Consider the following 24168-nt stretch of genomic DNA (forward strand, 5'->3'; position numbering starts at 1 on the left):
GCGCGGATTGCGCGGATTCCGCTTACTTTTTGCGGATTCCACTTGAATTTTGCCAAATTTGCTTAAGCTTTTCAGATTCCATCTACAGTTGCGGATTTTGCGGCAGGGTAACTTTATTAAACAATAAAACTAATATTTGTTTGTGGACTCCACAACTAATCCGGATTCGAATTGCATGTTCTTGGAGCAATTTTGAGCAATGCAGTGTTTACGCTATTTGTTTGTGGAATCCAAAGCAGCAAAGAAGATAAGAAATAAACTAGCAATGTTGCGAATTCCTTGAAAAAATTGTTTTTGGCATGTTGCGGAATCCGTCCACACTGAAATGCCACTCTGTAATATTCATGTCTGTGTTAATTTTAAGTTTTTCATACTTTTTGCAGTAAAAAATTGTCCCTTTATTGACAGCATTTGTTTCTTTTGTTCTTTTTTAATTATTGTTTTAGTACCTGGTTCACTGGTTTCCTCCTCTTGGCTAGGGTCTGGTCGAGCGTCAATTTCAGGGTTGACATCAAAGTGCTCTTCGCTCATTGCTCTTTCAGTCGCAAAACCAGTTCTTTTTCATGCGTTGTGTACTAAAAAAAAAAGAAACTAGTTTTGCCAAGAATAACTGCTTCTTGTGATTTAAATACAATTCCATATAGTTATGGAAATGTAAAATTTTTTTATTCAGCATTACCGTGTTTTTGTTGCCCCCCCCCCCAAACAAAAAAATCGTGAAATTATGATGTTTCACGGTTTTAATAAAAAAGCTGCTGCCTTTTTTTATGAAATGAACACAATTTGTTTACCAACAGTTTCCAAGTTAAATAGATGTATTGAAATCACTTTTCCCATGAATAAATTATCAAAATCTTTTCCGAATTTTTTGTTTTCCCGATGTTTGAAGAAAAGAAAGTGAGGAAAATCTAAAATTAGCGTGGTGTTAATTTCATCAACTTCATTGAAAAATGGTTTTTAGCAAAAAAAGTTTCAACCACAAGTGTAAAAAGAAGAAAAACATTTAACATGAAAAAGCGTTTTTTCTTTCGGTTATTTTGTCAATTTGTCAACCAAAAAATATTTGGCCTTAAAGTTCAGTCGGAAATGTCAGGGCTTCGCTTCTGATATAGGAGACGTCTCGTTAGTTTATTTGTTCTGATTGTTTTTCTTGATCTCGGGTCCGACTTTTCGAATTTTTAACAAACAATTTTGATGGAAGTTTTTTTATATCATGAAAAAAGTATTGCTGTCTCGTGCTCAAAGTTGAAAAATATTTTTCCTGTAATTCTTTTTTTTGCTAAGTTATCAGAGTTTGAAGATTGCCAATTTGGCCAATTTGCGATAAATGATGGATTTTTTTTTCTAAACTTTAAGTTTTTTATAAAAATCATCGCCCCACACGCCATATAAAATCAAAAAGAATCGATTTCGCTCCTTGTAACAAATCAGATATGGCGAATAAGCTTCTTTCAATTAATTTGGATCAATTTCTAAGACGGATTAACTCTCCGCTTACGCGTTAATATATATCGCGCGTTAATTGTCCCAAACTGGCCGAAATAGCAATTTTTAAACCCTCATAATTTCACAAAAAATGATCACAGGTGAAATATCTTTTCAAGCTTCAGCTCAGGACAACAATACTTTTCAAAATTTACGTCAAAAATGACTAGTTAACAAGTCGAAATTTGTCTAAGAAAAAAAAAACACCCCGAGCACAAATATTCCGTTACTTTCGTTTCGAAAGTCGGAACAACAAGGGATGTCATTTGTTATTTTGCTAAATGAGAAAAAATTCAATTTGTAATTTAATTAGCGATTGGGGAGGGGATTTTCAAAAACACTCCAAAATTTTTCTTTTAAATTGTTTCCTTTTTCTGAAAACTTTATCAAGTTTTTAAAGGCAACAATTCTTGAAGAGCAGTCTGAACATTCGGGGCTTCAACTTAATACGAACAACCTTTTTTTCGGACTTTCGTAACGAAAGTAATGGAATATTTATGCTCAGGGTGGGTTTTGCTAGTTAACTTCGGACAATTAACGCGCGATATAATTTGCTCTATTAACGCGTATTGCTCTAAATTGGTGGAAGAAAGCTCAATTGCCATAATTGATTCAATAATACGACCGAGCTCGATCTTTTTGTGTTTTATTTGTTGTGTGGAGTGATGATTTTAACAAAAACCTCAATTTAAAAAAATGCATTCTATTCTTTTTCCTTATAAAAGTAAGCAGAGGGTTAATCCGTCTCAGAAATTGTTCCAAATTGGTTGAAAGAAATTTATTTGCCATAAATGATTTGTTACAAGAAACGAAATATATTCTTTTGCACTTAACATGGCGTGTGGGGTATGATTTTTGTTTAAAAAAATGAATTTTTAGAAAAAAAAAGATTTTCATTTTGTTTTATTTAATTAAACTTTTTAATATTATTACTGCTCCATAAACTTTAAAAGGCAGTCGAAACATTCAGGGCTTCGCCCTGATACGAGCAGTTTTGTTAATTTTGAGATTCGTTTTGAAAAAATAGTATTCAATTGAGATCAATGCAAATTTTCTGATCGTCTCCCCAATAATTATTTCAAAATTGAATCTAAAAAACATCTGGGGTCAGAATGTTTTGTATTACTTGCACAACAAACTGCTGGTCTAGTTTATTTTTCCTAGAATTTTTTATCAATTAAGGTGAATACTCAATGACGTTCAATTATTTTGAAGACACAATAAACTCACGTTTGTAAAATGATCCCGAGATATTGAACTGACAGCTCGACTTAGCCAAAACTGAGCACGATTAAAAAGATATTTAAAAGTACAGAATGATTATATGACCAGTTTCTGGTTTACTAGTTAGCTCCGTAGCTTTGATTAGAGCTGTTTTTTAAACTGTATAACGCTTGTCTTGATTTTTGCTGCATAACACAGTTTCTACGATCATAGAAACTTATAAAACAATATGACTCGCGATAATGATCTTACGACCGTTCAGCTAACAAAATCTACATAAGTCCAACAAAAAAGCATCAGATATATACAAAACTTGGATCTTGAACTTAAACAAGCAACCCTTGCTTCAACAATTTTCAAAGAAAATGAAAAAAAAATACGACATCTTAATTTTGCTCCAGACAAAAATAAGTGAACAAAAAAGTCGGAAAAATAAAAACCTATTAAATAAGTTAAGTAAAAAATAGGCCGAGGAGTATATGAGTGTACAAAATATGAGCTGTAAAGTATATGTGTATAGAGTATATTATTTGTGTGGGAGGCGGAGCAATTAGCAGAATGGTCTAAGAGCAGAATGGGTCCAAGAGCAGAAAAACAGAAAACTTTTAACTCTTACTGATTAATACGGGCAAAATGATAAATAATTAGCATAGTTGTCAATAATACCAAGAAAGTGAATAAAGTATTCATGATTTGAATAATTTCATCAAGTTTAATTTAATGAATTTAAAAAAAATTTGATTTAGTAACTCAATTATGTAAAGAATATTAGTTTCTTTGATAATATTGAATATAATTATACTTAATTTATTCATCAGATTATAAAAATTTAAAATTTTATATTTTTCGACTCTTGGAACCAATCTCCTCGTAGACCATTTTGCTTTTTGACTGCATTTGTTTGTATAAAGTAAAATGACTTAAATGTCTCTAGCTTGGGGACCGATCCTTTAGCATACCAACCTTTAGCATAAAAAGTGAAAAATGAGTCTATTAGCAGCCCACCGTAATATAATGATGGATGATTGATTGACGGCCTCAAAAACACGCTCAGTCTGGGGCCAAGCTTCCCCAATCAAGACAATATTCTCACGATTTATCAAAAAAACTTCAAAAACAAAACTGTCTAAATTAGCGTCAAAACAAAAATTTAAGCGTGCGATAACACTCGTGTTGATTCAGAGCGCAGCCGAGCAAGCGTTAGCTACGCTAATCGCCATTGATGCTTTTGACTTTAGCTATCTGACTTTATAATTGTTTTGAGTTTGCTAAAAAATAAATTGGTCTGCTAAAAACCAGTCTATTAAAGTCCCCAGCACCCTCCAGCTTGCTAGTAAAAAAATGAGGTTTCGAAGCTTCTGTGGATAATTTTTCTTTAATATTCAGCGGCATAAAAGTAGTTATCGAGGCTGAGACCACAAGCGGACGGGACTTCAAAGCAGAGGGACATCAAGCCGAAAGTTAATTTTTACAAGCACATCAAATCATTTTTTTTCTTTCATCTGTAGTACGTTGCTTTCAAAAGTTTAGCAAAGCTTAGACCATAACAATTGTTATTCATGACAATGAATCACTTAGGATTGGCATTCGTTAATCATATCAGATGAGGGAACACGATTTGAAGCTAAATAAAGAAATTCATATACAAATGCCGCCGCATCACTTAAAAGACCCATATATTCAGAAATCAATTTAAATTAGGACGGCCTATAATAGAAGGCACATAAGTGTTACTAGAAAGATATCTAAGCCACTACAAGAAAATCAAAAATTTTAAAATTTAATTGCCGGACGTTATACAGTACGTGAAAAGATCCCGGTTACGTCTGGAAATCAAACTGGAAGTTACGTCTGGAAATCAAACTGATTTTTCACCAACGAAAATAAGATTTTTTACCGCAATCTTATACTTCCATTGAATACTTTCCGAATGAAGAAAAAGTGACCAAACTACTACAAGATTACTATGGCAAATCATTTTGGAACGATTAACTTTTACGAGAGATAACGATGTTAGGAAACAAAATATTATTAGCTACGACATCGTGGGAGATTTACAACGATGTACAAAGGACTCTCCTCGTAAAATATGAATGTACAATTAACATTCGCGAGAGATAACGAAGTTAAAAAAAAATTTATTCGCTACGACAAAGTGGGAGATTTCCCAATAAAGTACAAATAGAAGCTGAAATTACCGAAATTCATTCCAACAATTTTCTCTCAGCCACGCCAACCCTTCTCTCTAAAAAGAATATCCAACAATACTCTCTAAAATTTCTACGCCTGGCTCCTTCTGATTCTCGCATTGAGAAACAAACCCAAGTAGTTAGACGCCACAAGGTACTAGCGGTTAAATCGTCGGTGCCAGAATCCACACACTTGATGACAGTTATGAGACAGCCCTTAAATCCTACTGAATTAAATAGTAAACTGGATATTCTTAATAAATTCCCTCCTTGGTCACCAAAAACTGTATATTTCTACAAAATTTGTAACTGCAAAACGCAAACCTCCCAGTTGGATGAATATAACGATCAAACAGATCCAACGGAGTCATTTTCATGAGACTCGTCAAACCCGTCAAATTCATTTTTAAAATTAAATATTTTTTTAAAAACAAATAACCCAAACTTATGGCCCGGTTGGAAGAAAATTGTGAAAATTTATCCTAAGTTATTACTATAGCTACCAAAATTGTTGAAAAGACGAATCGGTCTATACAATTTCATAATAGCTATGCTGCATAAATATTACTATACTACATATATTACATAGTATATAATACCAATAACTACTGAAGAAAAATCATAAAATTGAGAAATTCTTTTTGAAAGTTATCAATTTAACCATATTTTGTTACCTAATGAGAAAAATTTCGGCTGGAACTCCCTAAGTACACAATTCGGCTGGAAATCCCATCGGTTCGATGTCCGGCACCCATAGTTTTCGTCTTGTGATTGCATACATTATGCTCACTTTGGCTCAATTTTTTTCTTTCGCTTGTATTTTCTTACCTCTTGATAGTTGTTATATCCACAGGCATAAAACTGCATACGTAGTGATCTAACGGTGCTTTTCAAACTTTTGGTTGATTAAATTCGAAAACGAAACGAAACTAAGTCTAGTTTAAACGCTTTATTTTTTAAAGCACGTGCTTAATAAAAAATAACAATTTTGATTACTATACGTGGTAGTTTTTTTAAAAACAAGCTCGCAGATCTTACAGCTGTACGTTTCATTCGTTATATAACAAAATCGAAGCCAAACTATTGATTTACCTTTGCAATTTATCACAGATCTGTGCTTGTTGTTTGTCGCGTCAACCAAAAAAAAAACAAGCGGGCAGCTTCATTCCCTTAAGCAAGGTTAGTAACACAACCTTTTTTAGACATCAGTTATCAAATCAACAATTAGTTTCCCACAAGGTAGATCAGTAACAAAAAGTTTCCATGAAAAACCACTTTATGACAACTGAACACTGTTATCAGAGAGAGCGTACATTTAAACATATCTATCAGTTAACCTCCCATTAATATTTTAGTAGCAAAATTAAATTAAATAAAGCTAAATAATTGAGCCTGTTAATAAAAAGTCAACGGTTAAAATTCAACCGATTTTTTTCTCAATAGACTTCACGGCTATACAGTTGTGGAAAATCAGAGGGCAGCAAAACAAGTTGCTGCCCTAGAAGTCGCTAGAGATGAGCTACGTTGGTACCACTGGACATGTCAACGAGGGGGAGGGGGGTACCAAAAAGGAGGAGCGGCAAGCAAGAGCATTGGAGGAACAGGAAGTTCAAGGAGTAAGCACAGGAGAAACTCACGAGAAGATCACTACGGGAAGTGAGAGGTAAGAGGTGTTAGTGGCTAGTTTGTTATACTAGCTGCTTGTACATCATAGCTGCCACTTCTACAATAAATCCGCACTTTTTCCGTGCAACCTTCACTTGTTTCTGTAAACCTTCTTCGCTTGCTTCTATAACCTTTTTCATTAGTTTCTGCAACATTCTTCGCTAACAAGGTCGAAGTGCTCACTTTATGTTTCGACCGTCTCGAAGTGCTCACTTTATGTTTCGACCGTCTCGGCCAAAAATCATTATGCTCCGACCGTGCTCGACCGAAACAATTATGCCCGACCGTGCTCAATCCAGACAATACATGTTTCGACCGCGATCGACCAAAAATTGTGCTCGACCGTGCTCAACCTAATAAAGATATGTTTCAATCATGCTCGACGAAAACTATATGCTCGACAGCGCTCGACTCATGCAAAATTTGTTTCGACCGTTTCTCGACCGGAAAATGGTGCATATACAAAACAGTTGGAAAAATCATGTAGTGAAGAGAAAAAACAGTCCAACGCAAAACAGTCCGGTGATAACCGGCTCTAAATTTCATTTTAAGTCCTACCCTCTCTTGGCAAGCTCGCAACACCTTGGCGGTGGTCTCTTTTTTGGTTTTTATGTTTGTTGAACAAAGGACAATTCTCGGCCTACCGGTTTGCTAAAACAATTTTTATGTGGAATGCTTTTCGAGCTGTTTTGTACCGGACTGTTTTTTGTTCAATTTCATACTTTTCCCGACTGTTTTGCATATGACTATTTTGAATGGGACTTTTTGTACAGACACGCTGACAAAAAATGTCGAAAATAACGCCGACTTGAGTCACAAAATACTACTGTTGATTGCCTGGAATTGCTAGGAAACTGATAATCATCAAAAAAACAGAAGGTGAGACTGCTCGATAGTTTTAAATTTTTCATCCCATTTCTTGATTTGATTCCTATAACGTTTTCTTCGACTGTCAAAAAGCTCCAAGAACTGGTTGTCATTAAAATTTTCTGTTTTTTTTTTCACGTGAAAAAAAAATTATTAATGAAATCAAAAATAGTGAAATTTTGAAATTTTTGTTTTTATTTTAGATTAAAACTGATTATTGCAGGTTTATTTTATTGATTCATAGGCGTTCAGATAATTAATTCATTTATTTGTCTCTAATTGATTTGAGGCTGATAACCAGCAGAAAAACTTGAAATTATTTTTGTGTTTTTTTTCTGATGATTATTAGTTATGAGCACAACTTCATTGATTTTTAATAATTACATTTTGGAAATTCATTTGACTTTGTTTTAACCATAATTAACGTATGTCTAAATTGAGTTTTGAAACCGAGAGTTAACTCAGAATTGCACTAAGGTTTTTAATTTTTTTTTTCAAAAATATCAAAGATTGCTGGACTTGGGAAGACTAATAGTCATACAATTCCGATGAGCAGTAAGTTTAATTTGCTATGTTTCGACCGTCCTCGACCGAAACAAACATGTTCGACTCAAGAAATATATATGTTTCAACCAAGCTCGACCGTAAAATATATGTGTATCCCGAAAAAAAAGCTGGTCATACGATTCCATTAAGGGAAGAAAAGCAACTCATGCAACTTTATTAACGGAAAAAACGCTTATGTTGCTGTTTTTGTACACTTTTCCTATTATATGGAATTTTCTGATAGGCAATTTTTCATTAACGAAAATGGTATGATAAGCATTTTTCGTCTATCCAGTATGTTTTGAGCGAGCTCGACCGAAAAAAAGGAAATGTGCTTGACCAAGCAAGATATGCTTCGGTTTTTGGCTAGTTTGTTATGATTATTTCTTATCAGAATGATATGAATAGAGGTATTTGTAAACTAAATGCTTTGTAGAGAAGAACTTTTTCTGAGTTCCTTTTTCCGTCTTTTGGAATACTGGTTTGCAATTTCAGTCAAAAATGTTTTAAGAAATGTTGACGCCATCCACCCTAAATTGCCCTCAATAAAACACTGTTTTTTCGGAAATTGACTTTCGAGCGCGAAAATTGACTTTCTTTTTGACTTGCAAATATCGCGGAACAGTCCGTGTTTTTCGACCGTGCTTGGGGTATGTTTCGAGCGTGCTCGTGGAATGTTTTGACTGTGCTCGAGGTATGCTTCGACCGTGCTCGAGTGATTATTTCGACCGTGGCAGAGGTCTGTTTCGACCGTGCTCAAGATATGTTTCGACGGTGCTCGAGATATGTTTTGTCCGTGCTCGAGGTGTGTTTCGACCGTGCTGGAGGTATGTTTCGACCGTACTCTAGGTATGTTTCAACCCTGCTCCACTGTACTCGACCGTGCTCGTGGTATGTTTTGACCGTGCCCGAGGTATGTTTCGACCATGCTCGAGGGATTATTTCGACCGTGCCAGAGGTCTGTTTCGACTGTGCTCAAGGTATGTTTCGACGGTGCTCGAGGTATGTTTCGACCGTAGTCTAGGTATGTTTCGACCGTGCTCGAGGTATGTTTCGATCGTGCTCGAGGTGTGTTTCGATCGTGCTCCAGGTGTGTTTCGACCGTGCTCGAAGTGTGTTTCGACCGTGCTGGAGGTATGTTTCGACCGTACTCTAGGTATGTTTCAACCATGCTCCACTGTACTCCACTATGCTCGGGGTATGTTTTGAACTTTTGCTCGACCCAAACCTCTGTCTTGACTATTGTTTTTTAGTCGAGCACTGACATGTGATCGGCTTTGAAAGTCTAAACATTAATTGAGCACCTCGACCCGGGCAGACTCGTTAGTCTTTTCCCCTTCCCCTTCATTTTTAGTTTTCTTCTGAATTCAATCTTTTAAAATGCTCCTCAATCTTAAAAACAATAGTGCTTTCACTTGAGAACACACGTTTGGCTGGCTTAGTTTTCACTCCGAATCGTTCTATGATCCTGGAGACCAATGGCAATTTTGCCGGCTCTATCATTGTTCAAAGTTTTATTCTTTTTTACAACTAATGGATCAATGCTATATTCGCATTCCCATAAAGTAAAAGGAAAACTTTCGATTTTTCGATAACAATACTGTGACAAATTTCTTAATCGGCACACTTACAAGATTGTTCCGATCATCATTTAGATTTTTTCCAACTAAATGTTGATGATGATAAGTCCTGTACTTAAATAACACCCAAAATAACAAGGGCTACAGGACCATATTTTTTTAAACAAAAAAAGATAGTTAACCAAATTAAACTCTTTAGCATCCAGCCAAAGTGCTTCCATTTATACTAATGCTCAGATGCAAAACTATGGAAAATGAAAGAAACACTGCAAAAAACACCTACATCCTTTCCAAATGGCGAAATTTTCTTTTCTCGATTTCATGTAGCCCATTTGGCTCTACTCAAACTCTGTATTTAGACTTTTTCACTTTTTCTATATTTTGGAACAACGAATACACCAGTATATACGTGAAAATACAATTCTTTTTAGCACAAAATGGAATAGTCTTCTCCAAATTTCTTTTAGTGAAGTTTATACTGGATTTTTTAGTGTTTATAACCAAAGCCCAACATATTCAGAAAACCACTTGCTGCTTCGTGTATTATAGTCTTCACTTCTATAGTAACCTCAACTTTCAGACTTTTACTCAGGATGATTAAATTGAAAATTAACAAAAGTCAAAAAAAGTACGGTCACCTCTATTGGAGGAGGTTGACAATATCAACCAGTATCATGTGTATCCTCGCTTCCAACTAACAGTTTTTGATCGCAGAAATTAAAACTTGGAACCTCCTACCAACCGCCTGCCAACGCTTTGAGTTTCTTCTCTCCCTTTTTTCACCCATCCATCCACTGGTCTCTCAACAATCATCATCAACTCAACTAGCAACTTTTTCAACTCACCCTCCTACTACGGCCCTTGCTACAACAACGGCCTCAAAACGAACGTTTCTTCTCGTAAACTACGTAAAATATGACTGTACGATTAACTTTTACGAAAGATAACGATGTTAGGAAACAAAATCTTTTTAGCTACGACATAGTGGGAGATTTACAACGATGTACAAAGGACTCTCCTCGTAAAATATGAATGTACAATTAACATTGCGAGAGATAACGAAGTTAAGAAAAGAAAAAAAAAATATTCACTACGACAAAGTGGGAGATTTCCCAATAAAGTACAAATAGAAGCTGAAATTACTGAAATTCAATCCAACATTTTTCTCTCAACCACACCAACCCTTCTCTCTAAAAGGAATATCCAACAATACTCTCTAAAATTTCTCTACGCCTGACCCCTTCTGATTCTCGCATTGAGAAACAAACGCGAGTAGTTAGACGCCACAAGGTACTAGCGGCTAAATCGTCGGTGCCAGAATCCACACACTTGATGACAGTTATGAGACAGCCCTTATATCCTACTGAATTAAATAGTAAACTGGATATTCTTAATAAATTCCCTCCTTGATCACCAAAAACTGTATATTCCTACAAAATTTGTAACTGCAAAAATGCAAACCTCCCAGTTGGATGAATATAACGAACAAACAGATGCAACGGAGTCACTTTCATGAGACTCATCAAACCCGTCAAATTCATTTTTAAAATTAAATATTTTTTTAAAAACAAATAACCCAAACTTATGGCCCGGTTGGAAGAAAATTGTGAAAATTTATCCTAAGTTATTATTATAGCTACCAAAATTGTTGAAAAGACGAATCGGTCTAAACAGTTTCATAATAGCTATACTGCATAAATATTTCTATACTACATATATTACATAGTATATAATGCCAATAACTACTGAAGAAAAATCATAAAATTGAGAAATTCTTTTTAAAAGTTATCAATTTAACCATATTTTGTTACCTAATGAGAAAAATTTCGGCTGGAACTCCCTAATTATACAATTCGGCTTGAAATCCCATCGGTTCGATGTCCGGCTCCCATAGTTTTCGTCTTGTGATTGCATACATTATGCTCACTTTTGGCTCAATTTTTTTCTTTCGCTTGTATTTTCTTACCTCTTGATAGTTGTTATATCCACTGGCATAAAACTGCATACGTAGTGATCTAATGGTGCTTTTCAAAATTTTGGTTGACTAAATTCGAAAACGAAACGAAAGTAAGTCTAGTTTGAACGCTTTATATTTTCAAAGCACGTGCTTAATAAAAAATAACATTTTTGATTACTATACGTGGTAGTTCTTTTTAAAAAACAAGCTCGCAGATCTTACAGCTGTACGTTTCATTCGTTATATAACAAAATCAAAGCCAAACTATTGATTTACTTTTGCAATTTATCACAGATCTGTGCTTGTTTTTTGTCGCGTCAACCAAAAAAAAACAAGCGGGCAGCTTCATTCCCTTAAGCAAGGTTGGTAACACAACCTTTTTTAGACATCAGTTATCAAATCAACAAAGATCAGTAACAAAAAATTTCCATGAAAAACCACTTTACGACCACTGAACACTGTTATCAGAGAGAGCGTACATTTAAACATATCTACATATCTATCAGTTAACCTCCCATTATTATTTTAGCAGCAAAATTAAATTAAATAAAGCTAAATAGTTGAGCATGTTATTAAAAAATCAACGGTTAAAATTCAACCGATTTTTTTCTCAATAGACTCCACGGCTATACAGTTGTGGAAAGTCAGAGGGCAGCAAAACAAGTTGCCTCCCTAGAAGTCGCTAGAGATGAGCTACGTTGGTACCACTGGACATGTCAACGAGGGGGAGGGGGGTACCAACAAGGAGGAGCTGCAAGGAGGAGCATTGGAGGAACAGGAAGTTCAAGGAGTAGGCACAGGAGAAACTCACGAGAAGATCACTACGGGAAATGAGAGGTAAGAGGGATTATTAGTGGCTAGTTTGTTATACTAGCTGCTTGTACATCATAGCTGCCACTTCTACAATAAATCCGCACTTTTTCCGTGCAACCTTCACTTGTTTCTGTAAACCTTCTTCGCTTGCTTCTATAACCTTTTTCATTAGTTTCCGCAACATTCTTCGCTTACAAGGTCGAAGTGCTCACTTTTTGTTTCGACCGTCTCGACCAAAATTCATTATGCTCCGACCGTTCTCGACCGAAATAATTATGCCCGACCGTGCTCAACCCAGGCAATACATGTTTCGAACGCCCTCGACCAAAAATTGTGCTCGACCGTGCTCAACCTAATAAAGATATGTTTCAATCATGCTCGACGAAAACTATATGCTCGACAGCGCTCGACTCATGCAAAATTTGTTTCGACCGTTTCTCGTTCGGAAAATGGTGCATATACAAAACAGTCCAATACAAAATAGTTGGAAAAATCATGTAGTGAAGAGAAAAAACAGTCCAACGCAAAACAGTTCGGTGATAACCGGCTCTAAATTTCATTTTAAGTCCTACCCTCTCTTGGCAAGCTCGCAACACGTTGGCGGTGATCTCTTTTTTGTTTTTTATGCTTGTTGAACAAAGGACTATTCTCGGCCTACCGGTTTGCTAAAAAAATTATTATGTGGAATGCTTTTCGAGCTGTTTTGTACCGGACTGTTTTTTGTTCAATTTCATACTTTTACGGACTGTTTTGCATGTGACTGTTTTGAATGGGACTTTTTGTACAGACACGCTGACAAAAAATGTCGAAAATAACACCGACTTGAGTCACAAAATGCTACTGTTGATTGCCTGGAATTGCTAGGAAACTGATAATCATCAAAAAAAACTTAAGGTGAGACTGTTCGATAGTTTTAAACTTTTCATCCCATTTCTTGATTTGATTCCTACAATGTTTTCTTCGACTGTCAAAAAGCTCCAAGAACCGGTTATCATTAAAATTTTCTGTTTTTTTTCACGTGAAAAAAAAATTTATTAATGAAATCAAAAATAGTGAAATTTTGAAATTTTTGTTTTAATTTTAGATTAAAACTGATTATTGCAGGTCAATTTTATTGATTCATAGGTGCTCAGATAATTAATTCATCTGCTTGTCTCTAATTGATTTGAGGCTGATAACCAGCAGAAAAACTTGAAATTATTTTAGTGTTTTTTTTCTGATGATTATAGTTATGAGCACAACTTCATTGATTTTTAATAATTACATTTTGGAAATTCATTTGACTTTGTTTTAACCATAATTAACGTATGTCTAAATTGAGTTTTGAAACCGAGAGTTAACTCAGAATTACACTAAGGTTTTTAATTTTTTTTCAAAAACATCACAGATTGCTGGACTTGGGAAGAATACTAGTCATACAATTCCGATGAGCAGTAAGTCTATTTTGCTATGTTTCGACCGTCCTCGACCGAAACAAATATGTTCGACCCAAGAAATATATTTTTCAACCAAGCTCGACCGAAAAGTATATGTGTATCCCGAAAAAAAAGCTGGTCATACGATTCCATTAAGGGAAGAAAAGCAACTCATGCAACTTTATTAACGGAAAAAACGCTTATGTTGCTGTTTTTTTTACACTTTTCCTATTACATGGAATTTTCTTATAGGCAATTTTTCATTAACGAAAATGGTATAATAAGCATTTTTCGTCCATCCAGTATGTTTTGAGCGAGCTCGACCGAAAAAAGGAAATGTGCTCGACCCAAGCAAGATATGCTTCGGTTTTTGGCTAGTTTGTTATGATTATTTCTTATCAGAATGATATGATTAGAGGTATTTGTAAACTAAATGCTTTGTAGAGAAGAACTTTTTCTGAGTTCCTTTTTCCGTCTTTTGGAATACTGGTTTGCAATTTCAGTCAAAAATGTTTTAAAAAATGTTGACGCTATCCACCCTAAATTGCCCTCAATAAAACACTGGTTTTTCGGAAATTGACTTTCGAGGGCGAAAATTGACTTTCTTTTTGACTTGCAAATATCGCGGAACAGTCCGTGTTTTTCGACCGTGCTTGGGGTATGTTTCGAGCGTGCTCGTGGAATGTTTTGACTGTGCTCGAGGTATGTTTCGACCGTGCTCGAGGGATTATTTCGACCGTGCCAGAGGTCTGTTTCGACCGTGCTCAAGGTATGTTTCGACGGTGCTCGAGGTATGTTTTGGCCGTGCTCGAGGTGTGTTTCGACCGTGCTCGAGGTGTGTTTCGACCGTGCTGGAGGTATGTTTCGACCGTGCTCAAGGTATGTTTCGACGGTGCTCGAGGTATGTTTTGGCCGTGCTCGAGGTATGTTTTGGCCGTGCTCGAGGTGTGTTTCGACCGTGCTCGAGGTGTGTTTCGACCGTGCTGGAGGTATGTTTCGACCGTAATCTAAGTATGTTTCAACCGTGCTCGAGGTATGTTTTGATCGTGCTCGAGGTGTGTTTCGACCGTGCTCGAGGTGTGTTTCGACCGTGCTCGAGGTGTGTTTCGACCGTGCTGGAGGTATGTTTCGACCGTAATCTAAGTATGTTTCAACCGTGCTCGAGGTATGTTTTGATCGTGCTCGAGGTGTGTTTCGACCGTGCTCGAGGTGTGTTTCGACCGTGCTGGAGGTATGTTTCGACCGTGCTGGAGGTATGTTTCAACCATGCTCCACTGTACTCCACTATGCTCGGGGTATGTTTTGAACTTTTGCTCGACCCAAACCTCTGTCTTGACTATTGTTTTTTGGTCTAGCACTGACATGTGCTCGGCTTTGAAAGTCGAAAGATTAAGTGAGCACCTCAACCCGGGCAGACTCGTTAGCCTTTTCCCCTTCCCCTTCATTTTTAGTTTTCTTCTGAATTCAATCTTTTAAAATCATAATTAGTGATACAATGAAATTGAATTTTATAAATTATGCCAGACGAGATCAAACGTACAATTCCCCCCGATTTACCAATTTTCCCATCGGTTTAGGGGGATAAAATACCGGTTTTTCGGAAATTGACTTTCGAGGACAAATTTAATTGATCTAATGTGTCAAAAAAATCAATCGATACCAAATTATGATTCTATCAACAGGATAAAGTATTGGGTAACAAAAGAATTTTCTCCAGCATTATATTTAGTTTGTTTAAAAGGATTGTTTTATGCGGAATCAATTTTCAAAAGTAAAAAATGCTTGAGGGGACATCTGCGGTAGTGGAGGGGGGTGTAATTATGTACAGTTGATCCGCCAAAAGTAATATTTGTATAGCCAAATTAATAAAAGAGCTTATAATTTATCCAATGTGCTTAGAGCGGAAGAGTCTACATCCCAACACCAAGGATCATCTAGATCATCCACAAAACCACCTTCTGAGTCAACTATGGAGAAACTCAAGAAAATGTACCCTGACATGGACAAAAAACTGGTATTTGCACCGCTACTGCCAGAGATAGTGCGAGACAATCCTGTTGCTGAACAAATGGTTGGCGATGAATTTACTTCTTGGCTTCGCAGGACAGGACTGAAGGGTATTTTGTGGAAAGAGCAAATGAAAGAAGGGTTTTTTTTTATTCCTTCTTTGGGAAGCGAAGCAAACATTTTAGTAGCAGAACTTAATTGTTTTGACTCAAGCGATCCTTTGAAAGACAAATCAGAAAAAGTTTGGGGCGAGTACTGGGAGAAAGATTTACAGCGAGTCATAGAGAATGAATGGGAAGCGACAGGATCAAAGGCCTCGTTTGAGAAAAAAACTCGAATTCGATGGATATATATTGAACGAAGGAATCGAAAAATTGCTTGCTTGGAATTAGATTTCCATGTCAAGAGAGCCAAAATCTACCGTGTGTTAAATTATTTGAAAGACTGGCAACCATTAGTGTATAGAAACGGAGCAATTGAATTGGGGGATGCGGGGCTTACTAATCGAAAAATTTACTACAGATACGACGACGAACAAGATTTTAAAAGAGTGTTCGAAGCCTTTGTCTTCTTCGAAGATGACAAACAGTATGTGTCTGAAATGTCGACTCTAGCGTTGGAGGAATATAACTGGAGTCAAATGTTTAGCAACGTGGTTTACCGTCCATTAGTTCATGGTAAACTTCTTCCCACAGTTCTTAACGACATATTCCCCAATTTAAGAAATCAAATGGAATATCTTACAAGTCTCGATGCACTCCTGAAACAAACAAAATCAACGGGAATTGTTCGTAAAGTAAAGAAAGATAAAAATTACTTCGCCGAGATAGCTCATCCTTATAAGGTGTTACGCCCTGGTAATTTCTACTTCCTATATAACAGCCAGTTGGGAAGCATCTCTCTCATTTCGATAGAACGAACTTATCAGCAGCTCAGCGAAAATTTCATTTCGCTGTTTGAGAACCACGTGAGGTTACAATTTCTTCTTCCTCTTGATCCAAATCTGAAACACGTGTCTTCTCGTCACATCACTGGAATACTGAAAAACATCAACTTTGTTGTAATTGCTGACTTATCCCAACAGTTATCAGGCACTTGTGATCAGCTTTTTTTCCAGGCCCCAGAAATGTACCAGAAAGAATCACGTAAGGCTTTCACGGCATCCTATTACTTTTCTACAAGCCGTTATAATAAGCTTTCTGTACAGAAAATAATAAACCAAACAATATTAACTATGACTGACAAGAAACTTTCTGAAAACATGGATTTTTCTTTTTCGTGGTTCCTGTCACGGTTAACAATTGCATATAGGAATGGAACTGGACCATTCGAATTCTACAAACTTGACAACGAGCTCAAACTAGAGGAGTGTAATGGTGAGAATGTGTTCGGCAACAAGATGGAAAAATTAGATGCAGAGAGAACAGACGTAGAGAATGCGAAACTCATAATTACAGCACTTCTGTCATTCGAAGATTTTATCCCAATAGGAAATTATTTTGCAAAACAAATGACTGTTAGTTCTGATATTGAACCGAGATCGGACAACTTAAAAAGGTCACCAAGAGATACAGTTGCTGTTAGTTCTGTTGAAACGAGATTGGACGACTTTAAGTTGTCTAATTTGCTATTAAAAGAATCCATGTTGAAAAGATGGGAAAAGCTGTACAAAAGTGGGACCAACGAAGAAAGAGCCCAGTATCTGCTGTCGGTCAAACAGTTTCTTCAAAAGGAGATAGTGATTTCCAGAGCAGAGAAGCAGAGTGTTCTCGAATTACTCAAGTCAGTTACAATGCAGCATTGTTCCGCATTGACTTCTAACCATCTCCAAGGTTTGTCAGTCTACTAATTTGAGACCTGAGCTTTCAGAAAGCAGACAAAATTTAAGTTAGAGAACGCTTTATGCCTGGGTTCATTATCATATCATAGAATATCAGCTTTGGCTACTATAAAGTGGTGATCAACCATGAAATAACAATTTTTTGGCCATTACATGAAATGCAGCTTCAAGGTCGAGGCAAAGTCAGAAAAAAAGTCGTGACATGTTTTTCATTTTTTGGTCTAGATTTTAGCTTGATTTATGCCTCGTGACATTACACACCAGCAAAGAAGAAAAAAGTGAAGGATTAGAAACTAAATACTTAACGCACCAGTGGTATTCGAAATTCTCGGACTACTTAACTGTTTTTCAATAATTGCAATTTTTACAAGTCAACTTTAGCTGTTAACGTGAAAACACGCGCCAGCTTCTACACGATTTTTGAAATTTTAGCGATGCTAGCTGAATTAGCACTACATCATGTTACAATATTTCTGAACTAGCGCAGGGATGAAACAATTTTTAAATAGTTCTTTTAAATAGTATAATTTAAGAGGAGTATGGTGTACTCTGAGCCATTGATCTCATGTAACTCTAATTAATGTAGATGCAGAATTATTTATTGTTCCGACTTTCGATACGAAAGTAACGGAATATTTGTGCTCGATTTTTCACCTGTGATTATTTTTCGTAAAGTTATGAGGGTTTAAAGATTGCCATTTTGGCCGTTTTGACCAATTTGGGACAATTAACGCGCGATATAATTCGCGCTATTAACGCGTAAGCGGATATTTAATCCGTCTTATAAATCGTTCCAATTTGGTTGAAGGAAGCTTATTTGCCATAATTGATGTTTTACAAGGAACGAAAACTATCTTTTTGTTTTTTATATGGCGTGTGGGGGGTTGATTTTCATAAAAAATTTCAAATTTTAGGAAAATTTTTTTTGTCATTTTATTTTAATTCATATAATGTTTTTATGTTATTACTGCTGCTCCATAAACCTTCAAAAGCAGTCGGAACATTCAGGGCTTCGCCCTGATACGAGCAGTCTTGTTACTTTTTTGAAATGAATTTTTTCCACTTTTTGATGTAAATACATTATCAATTTGATTCAAATGTTACATTTCGAGACCAAATTGTGAAATGGATAGGCACACTTTTTGATGGGTGTAAGCCACTGGAATCCAGAGACAAGTCTTTTAACAGTTTGAATTTTTGTCAGCACAATCAAAGGAAAAAACAAAGAAAGGCTAAGAAAAAGCGGTCTTTTTGCGGAATCCGCTCACTAATAACAAAAGAAACACGTTCTAATGCATCCTTTGTAGTCTTTTTTATCTGCCCATTTTGCATCAAATATGATTTTCTAAGAAGTTCCTTAAGGTGAAATCTGTTGGAAATAGTCAAATCGAACTAAACTCAAATCAATAATCTTTGCTTTTTCTTCACTTTTAATCGACCAATGATTTTTTTCTAAGATGATAAACACTTAATCTTTTTCTTACACCAAAGGCTTTGTTTCAAGCTGACAATTCAAATTCGCTGGGTTATTTCAAGTCAACTACGCGAATATTTCACTTATTTGAAAGGATTCTGACAAAAATTGTTTCGCGATTAAATGTTGTGATCAGACGAACTAACGTAATGAGAAATCAGGAAGTTTAGTTTTTGACAGATTAACAAGGAAATCTTTTTGGTGTGATAATAATTAGCCCTGATACAAGCAGTCTTGTTATAATTATTGTTGTCCCAAAGTCTGTTACAAATAAATCCGTTGCAATCAATTTTTCAAGTGAACTTAGGTGCGAGAACATGGCAATCTATAAAATTTACTCATGATTTGTTTTTGAAAACCAGCCAGCATTCAGATAACACAACGATAACACAACAAGACTGCTCGTATCACGGCAAAGCCCTGAATGTTCCGACTGCCTTTTGAGGTTTATGGAGCATTTTTAACATAAAACAAATGTAAAAAACATTAAAGAAAATATTTTTTTTCTAAAATTTGAGAAAACCATCCCTTCAAACTACAAAAGGTTAGATTTTGCTCCTTGTAACAAATCAACTATGGCATATAAGCTTCTTTCAACTAATTTGCAACAATTTCTGAGACGGATTGAATCTTCTCTTACGCGTTAATAGCGCGAAATATATCGAGAGTTAATTGTCCCAAGTTATCCAAAATGGCAATCTTTAAACACCCATAACGTTACAAAAAATTATCACAGGTAAAATACCTTTTCAAATTTAAGCTCAGAACAAAAATACCTTTTGAATGATAGAAACAAGTTGCGTCAAAAAGTGCTAGTTAAAAAGTCGAAACTTGTCTGAAGAAAAAAAACCACCGCGAGCACAAATATTCCGTTACTTTCGTTATGAAAGTCGGAACAAAAATGACGAATCCAAATACAAACGAGAATTGACTTGCTGCTTACTCAGAAATTAAGATGCAATACTTCCTCAGATGGTTTCCGTTTTTCAATTGAATGATGTATGTTTTTGTTTTCGTTAAGTTATAGATTGAAGGATCAAAATGCAGAGGTTTTCTTTATTTCAAAACAAAAACGATTCTGCGTCATTTGTATAATCAAACAATATTTCAAGCATAAATTGTCTATTTCTCTTTTAATGTACGACGCTTGAACAATTGGACATTGTTTCAAACTGTCTTGAAAATCTCAAAGAATTGTGATAATTTGCAGAATGAGTTGACGAGAGTTGGACAGGATTAAAACGAAGTTCCGACTATTTTGAGCCAAAACGCAATGTTCAAATTTTTGGGTTAAAATTTTCAAAGGAATTTCCAACATATTTTTGTTGCACCAGTTGGGAGGCAAGCAAAAACGCTAATTAATGGTCAAATTTCTCCAGATTTTTTTGAAAAAGTTGCGGCTATCCATCAAAAAAGAAAACTGGCTCTGATCAAGTTGCTCCTTGTTTTATTTGAGAAACAATGACATATCATGTTTGCTTACAATTCTCTTTTTTCAGACGTTCATAAAAAACAGTTCGAATAAGCAACTGAAAATTAGATTTTCTATCAATCGTTATTTTACCCCTCTACTTCTTTTAGCGTTTCTTACGTCTGAATCCAAAGTTTTTCTGAGTGGCAGTTTACAGTTTTTTTTGTGAGTTTTTCTTTTAAATCCGGATAAACACTTTTGATTCATTGAAGCGTTTCACTTTGCAAATAAAACGTTTCACTTTGCAATTTCAAAGAAAAAAAAACAAGTGCACCAAAATTTTAGAACTGCTTTCCGCACAGTTCAACTAAATTTTGAGCGAGTATAATTACCCAGCAATTTTTTACCCAGATATTCAAGTTTTTTCTAGCTTTTCATCTAAGAAAAGTTGAATATAAATTTTTAGCTCAAAATGAATAGGTTCAATATGAAAATGGAAACCTAGATTTTTAAACAGTTTTGGCAGAGCACACTCGATAATTAAAATCATATATTTTTACAAAAAAAAGATGATAGTAATAACAAAGATAATAACAACAAGACTTGCCGGTTGATTTGCAAATAGCCTAAAATATTTTGACTACAACTAATCAGAAAAAAATCGAAGTTAAAGTACAAAAAAAAAGAGTTACAATTTTTGTTTGAAAAATGTTTTCGTCTTTTTCTTAAGTTCTAACCATTTTTTAGTAATCGTTGGCTAAGTTAAGTGGAATAGATAAATCACAAATAATTCATCACTTAGAAAAAAATTGCGCAATTACAAGCACACGTGATCACAAACACGCCACATACAAAATTTTCAATAGTAATGACAGATCGAGTTATTCTGAAATCAAATAATACCAGCGTTTTTAATCTTTTTATACATATGAATTTGGTTTTTGATCATTACGTTTTTTTTCTCAAAACATGTATGCGTGTAAGTGTTTTAAGCTAAGCTTAAGACTGAGAGATGAAAACAACAAAAAAAAAATTTTGGCTCTAAATCTTAAAAGATTCCGCATCTTTTTATATGATCACTCTTTTTTTGTTTTTCCAGAATTTCTCATCCGGACTGCTTCCGTAGAAACTGGCTATGAATTGATCGAATGGCTAATAGACACAGTTGATCTAACATCTAGTGCAGATTTCAAGTCTAAACTGTCTTCTCTTCTTCTGAATGCATGTCGCTTGAACGATTACTCTGTGGTCCGAACTGTCTTCATGATCTTAAAGAAGTGTGATAATTTGCAGAGTGAGTTGGAGAAAATTGACCAAGATGGAAACACAGTTTTGACTATTTCATGTGATAATCCAAATCCCAATATTGAAATTGTTGAGACAATTCTGCGTGAAGGACTTCCCGACGAACTACTGCTGCATCAGTTTGCAGGCAAAAATGCTTATGAGTGGGCTAAACTCCATAGCAACCAAGCTTTGAAAAGTTTGCTAGTTGCTGAAGTCAGCCGTCAAAAATTGTTTCTAATGCCTTCAGAGCAGAGACAGCGACTGAGTAAGTACATTTCACAAAACTTCAATCTATCAGTTAGTGGTGTACTCTGGCATTTTGAGGGATACTTTTTTGATGAGCTTTTTCGTTTTTCAGTTTTTGAGCTTTTCAGCAAAATTTTTGAACGAGAAGAGAAGCGACAGTGAAGTTAGAAATATCGCTTTGGGCTGAGCAAGTCGATTAGGACCGAAAAAAAAATCTTTTAATTGTTAAGCTAGGTTCTCCAAAAAGATTGAACAGCTCCTTTGTGTTTTTCTTTCTTTCGTGGATAACTGTTTTTTTTAGAATAAAAATCTTTTGTATGGCGCATCCCCCTCTGTCAAAAAACTTGTTTAATTTTGTTTTCAAAGTCAAATCAGAAATTTTGCGGGCAGGGTAAATAAAATGAAGTAATCATTACAAAGAACCTTTCACTATTTTCGTTAATGAAAAGAATAGATCCCCTCCAAAGTAAACAGGCCATTGGTATCATCAGTGCCTTTGCTTCAAATCGACTCTTCCAGGTATGTCCTCTTCTCAAAGTACTTTTTGGCAGGTCATCGAAGCAACTTGTCTAAAAAACTGACAAAGACAGTGGAAGAAGTTTACGAGCTCAAAAAAAAGGTTAATAAATTGGCAATGGTCGGTGGCCGAGATGTCAGCAGTAACATTGCGTCATTGCAAACACTCGTGAAAAAATCCTACAGGATTTCGCTGCGTATCGAAGAAAAAGAAAAGAGCCCAGACAAATTCAAACCAGAGGAGCTCGAAAAAATCAATGAAAAGCTGAGCAACATCACGGGTAATCTCAAACGTGTGTCAGGGTTTGTGACCTTCAAAACATCCAAATTGGACAAAGAGGATTGTGATGTTGCATGGACGTCAAAGGAAGAAATTCAAATTAAACGCAAGTACCAAAAAGTTGAAGAAGACTTGAATGATGTAGATACATTTTTATCAGGCTCAGGCTGAGATTAAACTTTTGTAAACATACGAAAAAAATCTAGAATCCCTCTTGGTAGAATGACCGATCATGACTCACAAATTATTTTTATACAGTCTAAACCCAGGTAAAAAATCGAGAAAAAAGGTTAGTAACCAATCAGCGTTTTCCACAAAGTAAAAATTTTAGAAAGTTAAAAAACTTTCTGCCGTGCCGTTCAAATTGTCTGCCAAAAAAATCTAGAATCCCTCATGGCAGAATGACCGATTATGACTCAAAAATTATTTTTATCCAGTCTAAACCCAGGGAAAAAATCGAGAAAAAAGGTTTGTAACCAATCAGCGTTTTCCACAAAGTAAAAATTTTAGAAAGTTAAAAACTTTCTGCCGTGCCGTTCAAATTTTCTGCCAAAAAATCTAGAATCCCTCATGGCAGAATGACCGATTATGACTCAAAAATTATTTTTATCCAGTCTAAACCCAGGGAAAAAATCGAGAAAAAAGGTTTGTAACCAATCAGCGTTTTCCACAAAGTAAAAATTTTAGAAAGTTAAAAACTTTCTGCCGTGCCGTTCAAATTGTCTGCCATAGCCTCCTAATTGATTATGTTAATTTTCATAATTGTTTACCCAAAACAAAATGTTTTTCATTTGAATGTATAGGTAGAACAAACTATTCAACATATTTTATAGTTTAACTTCATCCTTGTTTCATGATTTGTTTTCCCAAAACAGATCATGACTAAATGAATCAAGGAGATAAATAATATTTTCGCTAATTAATAGTTGAAGAAATTATAATTGTCCGCTTATAACCATTTGTATCTATTATTTCAATTCCATTTTAATTCAATATATAATCTTAAAAAGAACACTTTTGTTGCGCAGGAAAATTATGTTTATTTTTTTAGTCAAGTTCTTTTATGTTAAAGCAACCGATTTCATTCTCCAAGAAAATGAACACGTCACGCATTAACGCATGAACACGCATGAACACGTAACCGAAATATTTTTGAATCTGCTTATGTTCATTTTTAATCTATCAACAAATCCAAAATGGAGCCGGTTTAAACCAAGTATTTTATATATCCAATTGTATTCTTTGATAATTATCACAGTGTAAAATTTAGAACTAACCAATCATAATCCATTTATAAAATTTATGATAGTTTGTCAAGCTGAAACTTGTACGATTTGTATAGGAAACTGATAACTTGTACAGAAGA

At 35.3% G+C, this 24168-nt stretch overlaps 3 protein-coding genes across 3 annotated transcripts in view; all 3 read left to right on the top strand.

Annotated features, from left to right (window-relative positions):
- LOC134840223 (PDZ and LIM domain protein 7-like) overlaps nucleotides 1-24168 on the top strand; it is a gene marked incomplete in the record, with an annotated part of 361076 nt that overhangs the window by 256047 nt on the left and 80861 nt on the right.
- Nucleotides 1-24168, top strand: part of LOC134840218 (androglobin-like) — a 606395-nt gene that overhangs the window by 199606 nt on the left and 382621 nt on the right. The window lies entirely within an intron of this gene.
- On the top strand, nucleotides 5888-23261 carry LOC134840205 (uncharacterized). Its single transcript, XM_063855929.1, has 5 exons — nucleotides 5888-6077; nucleotides 6342-6561; nucleotides 15641-17580; nucleotides 21573-22025; nucleotides 22558-23261. Exons 2-5 carry the CDS (start codon nucleotides 6413-6415, stop codon nucleotides 22971-22973), a joined length of 2958 nt encoding a protein of 985 aa, XP_063711999.1. The 5' UTR covers nucleotides 5888-6077; nucleotides 6342-6412; the 3' UTR covers nucleotides 22974-23261.

The sequence above is a fragment of the Symsagittifera roscoffensis genome, chromosome 2, assembly GCF_963678635.1.
Source record: "Symsagittifera roscoffensis chromosome 2, txSymRosc1.1, whole genome shotgun sequence".
Lineage (NCBI taxonomy): Eukaryota > Metazoa > Xenacoelomorpha > Acoela > Convolutidae > Symsagittifera > Symsagittifera roscoffensis.

What these genes read in the sequence shown, in the direction of transcription:
- LOC134840205 (XM_063855929.1), top strand. Translation starts at nt 6,413, where the DNA reads ATGAGCTACGTTGGTACCACTGGACATGTCAACGAGGGGGAGGGGGGT. An exon ending in ATCACTACGGGAAGTGAGAG is followed by an intron (nt 6,562 to 15,640) that starts GTAAGAGGTGTT and finishes CAATGTGCTTAG; the next exon opens with AGCGGAAGAGTCTACATCCC. An exon ending in AGAGCAGAGACAGCGACTGA is followed by an intron (nt 22,026 to 22,557) that starts GTAAGTACATTT and finishes ACTTTTTGGCAG; the next exon opens with GTCATCGAAGCAACTTGTCT.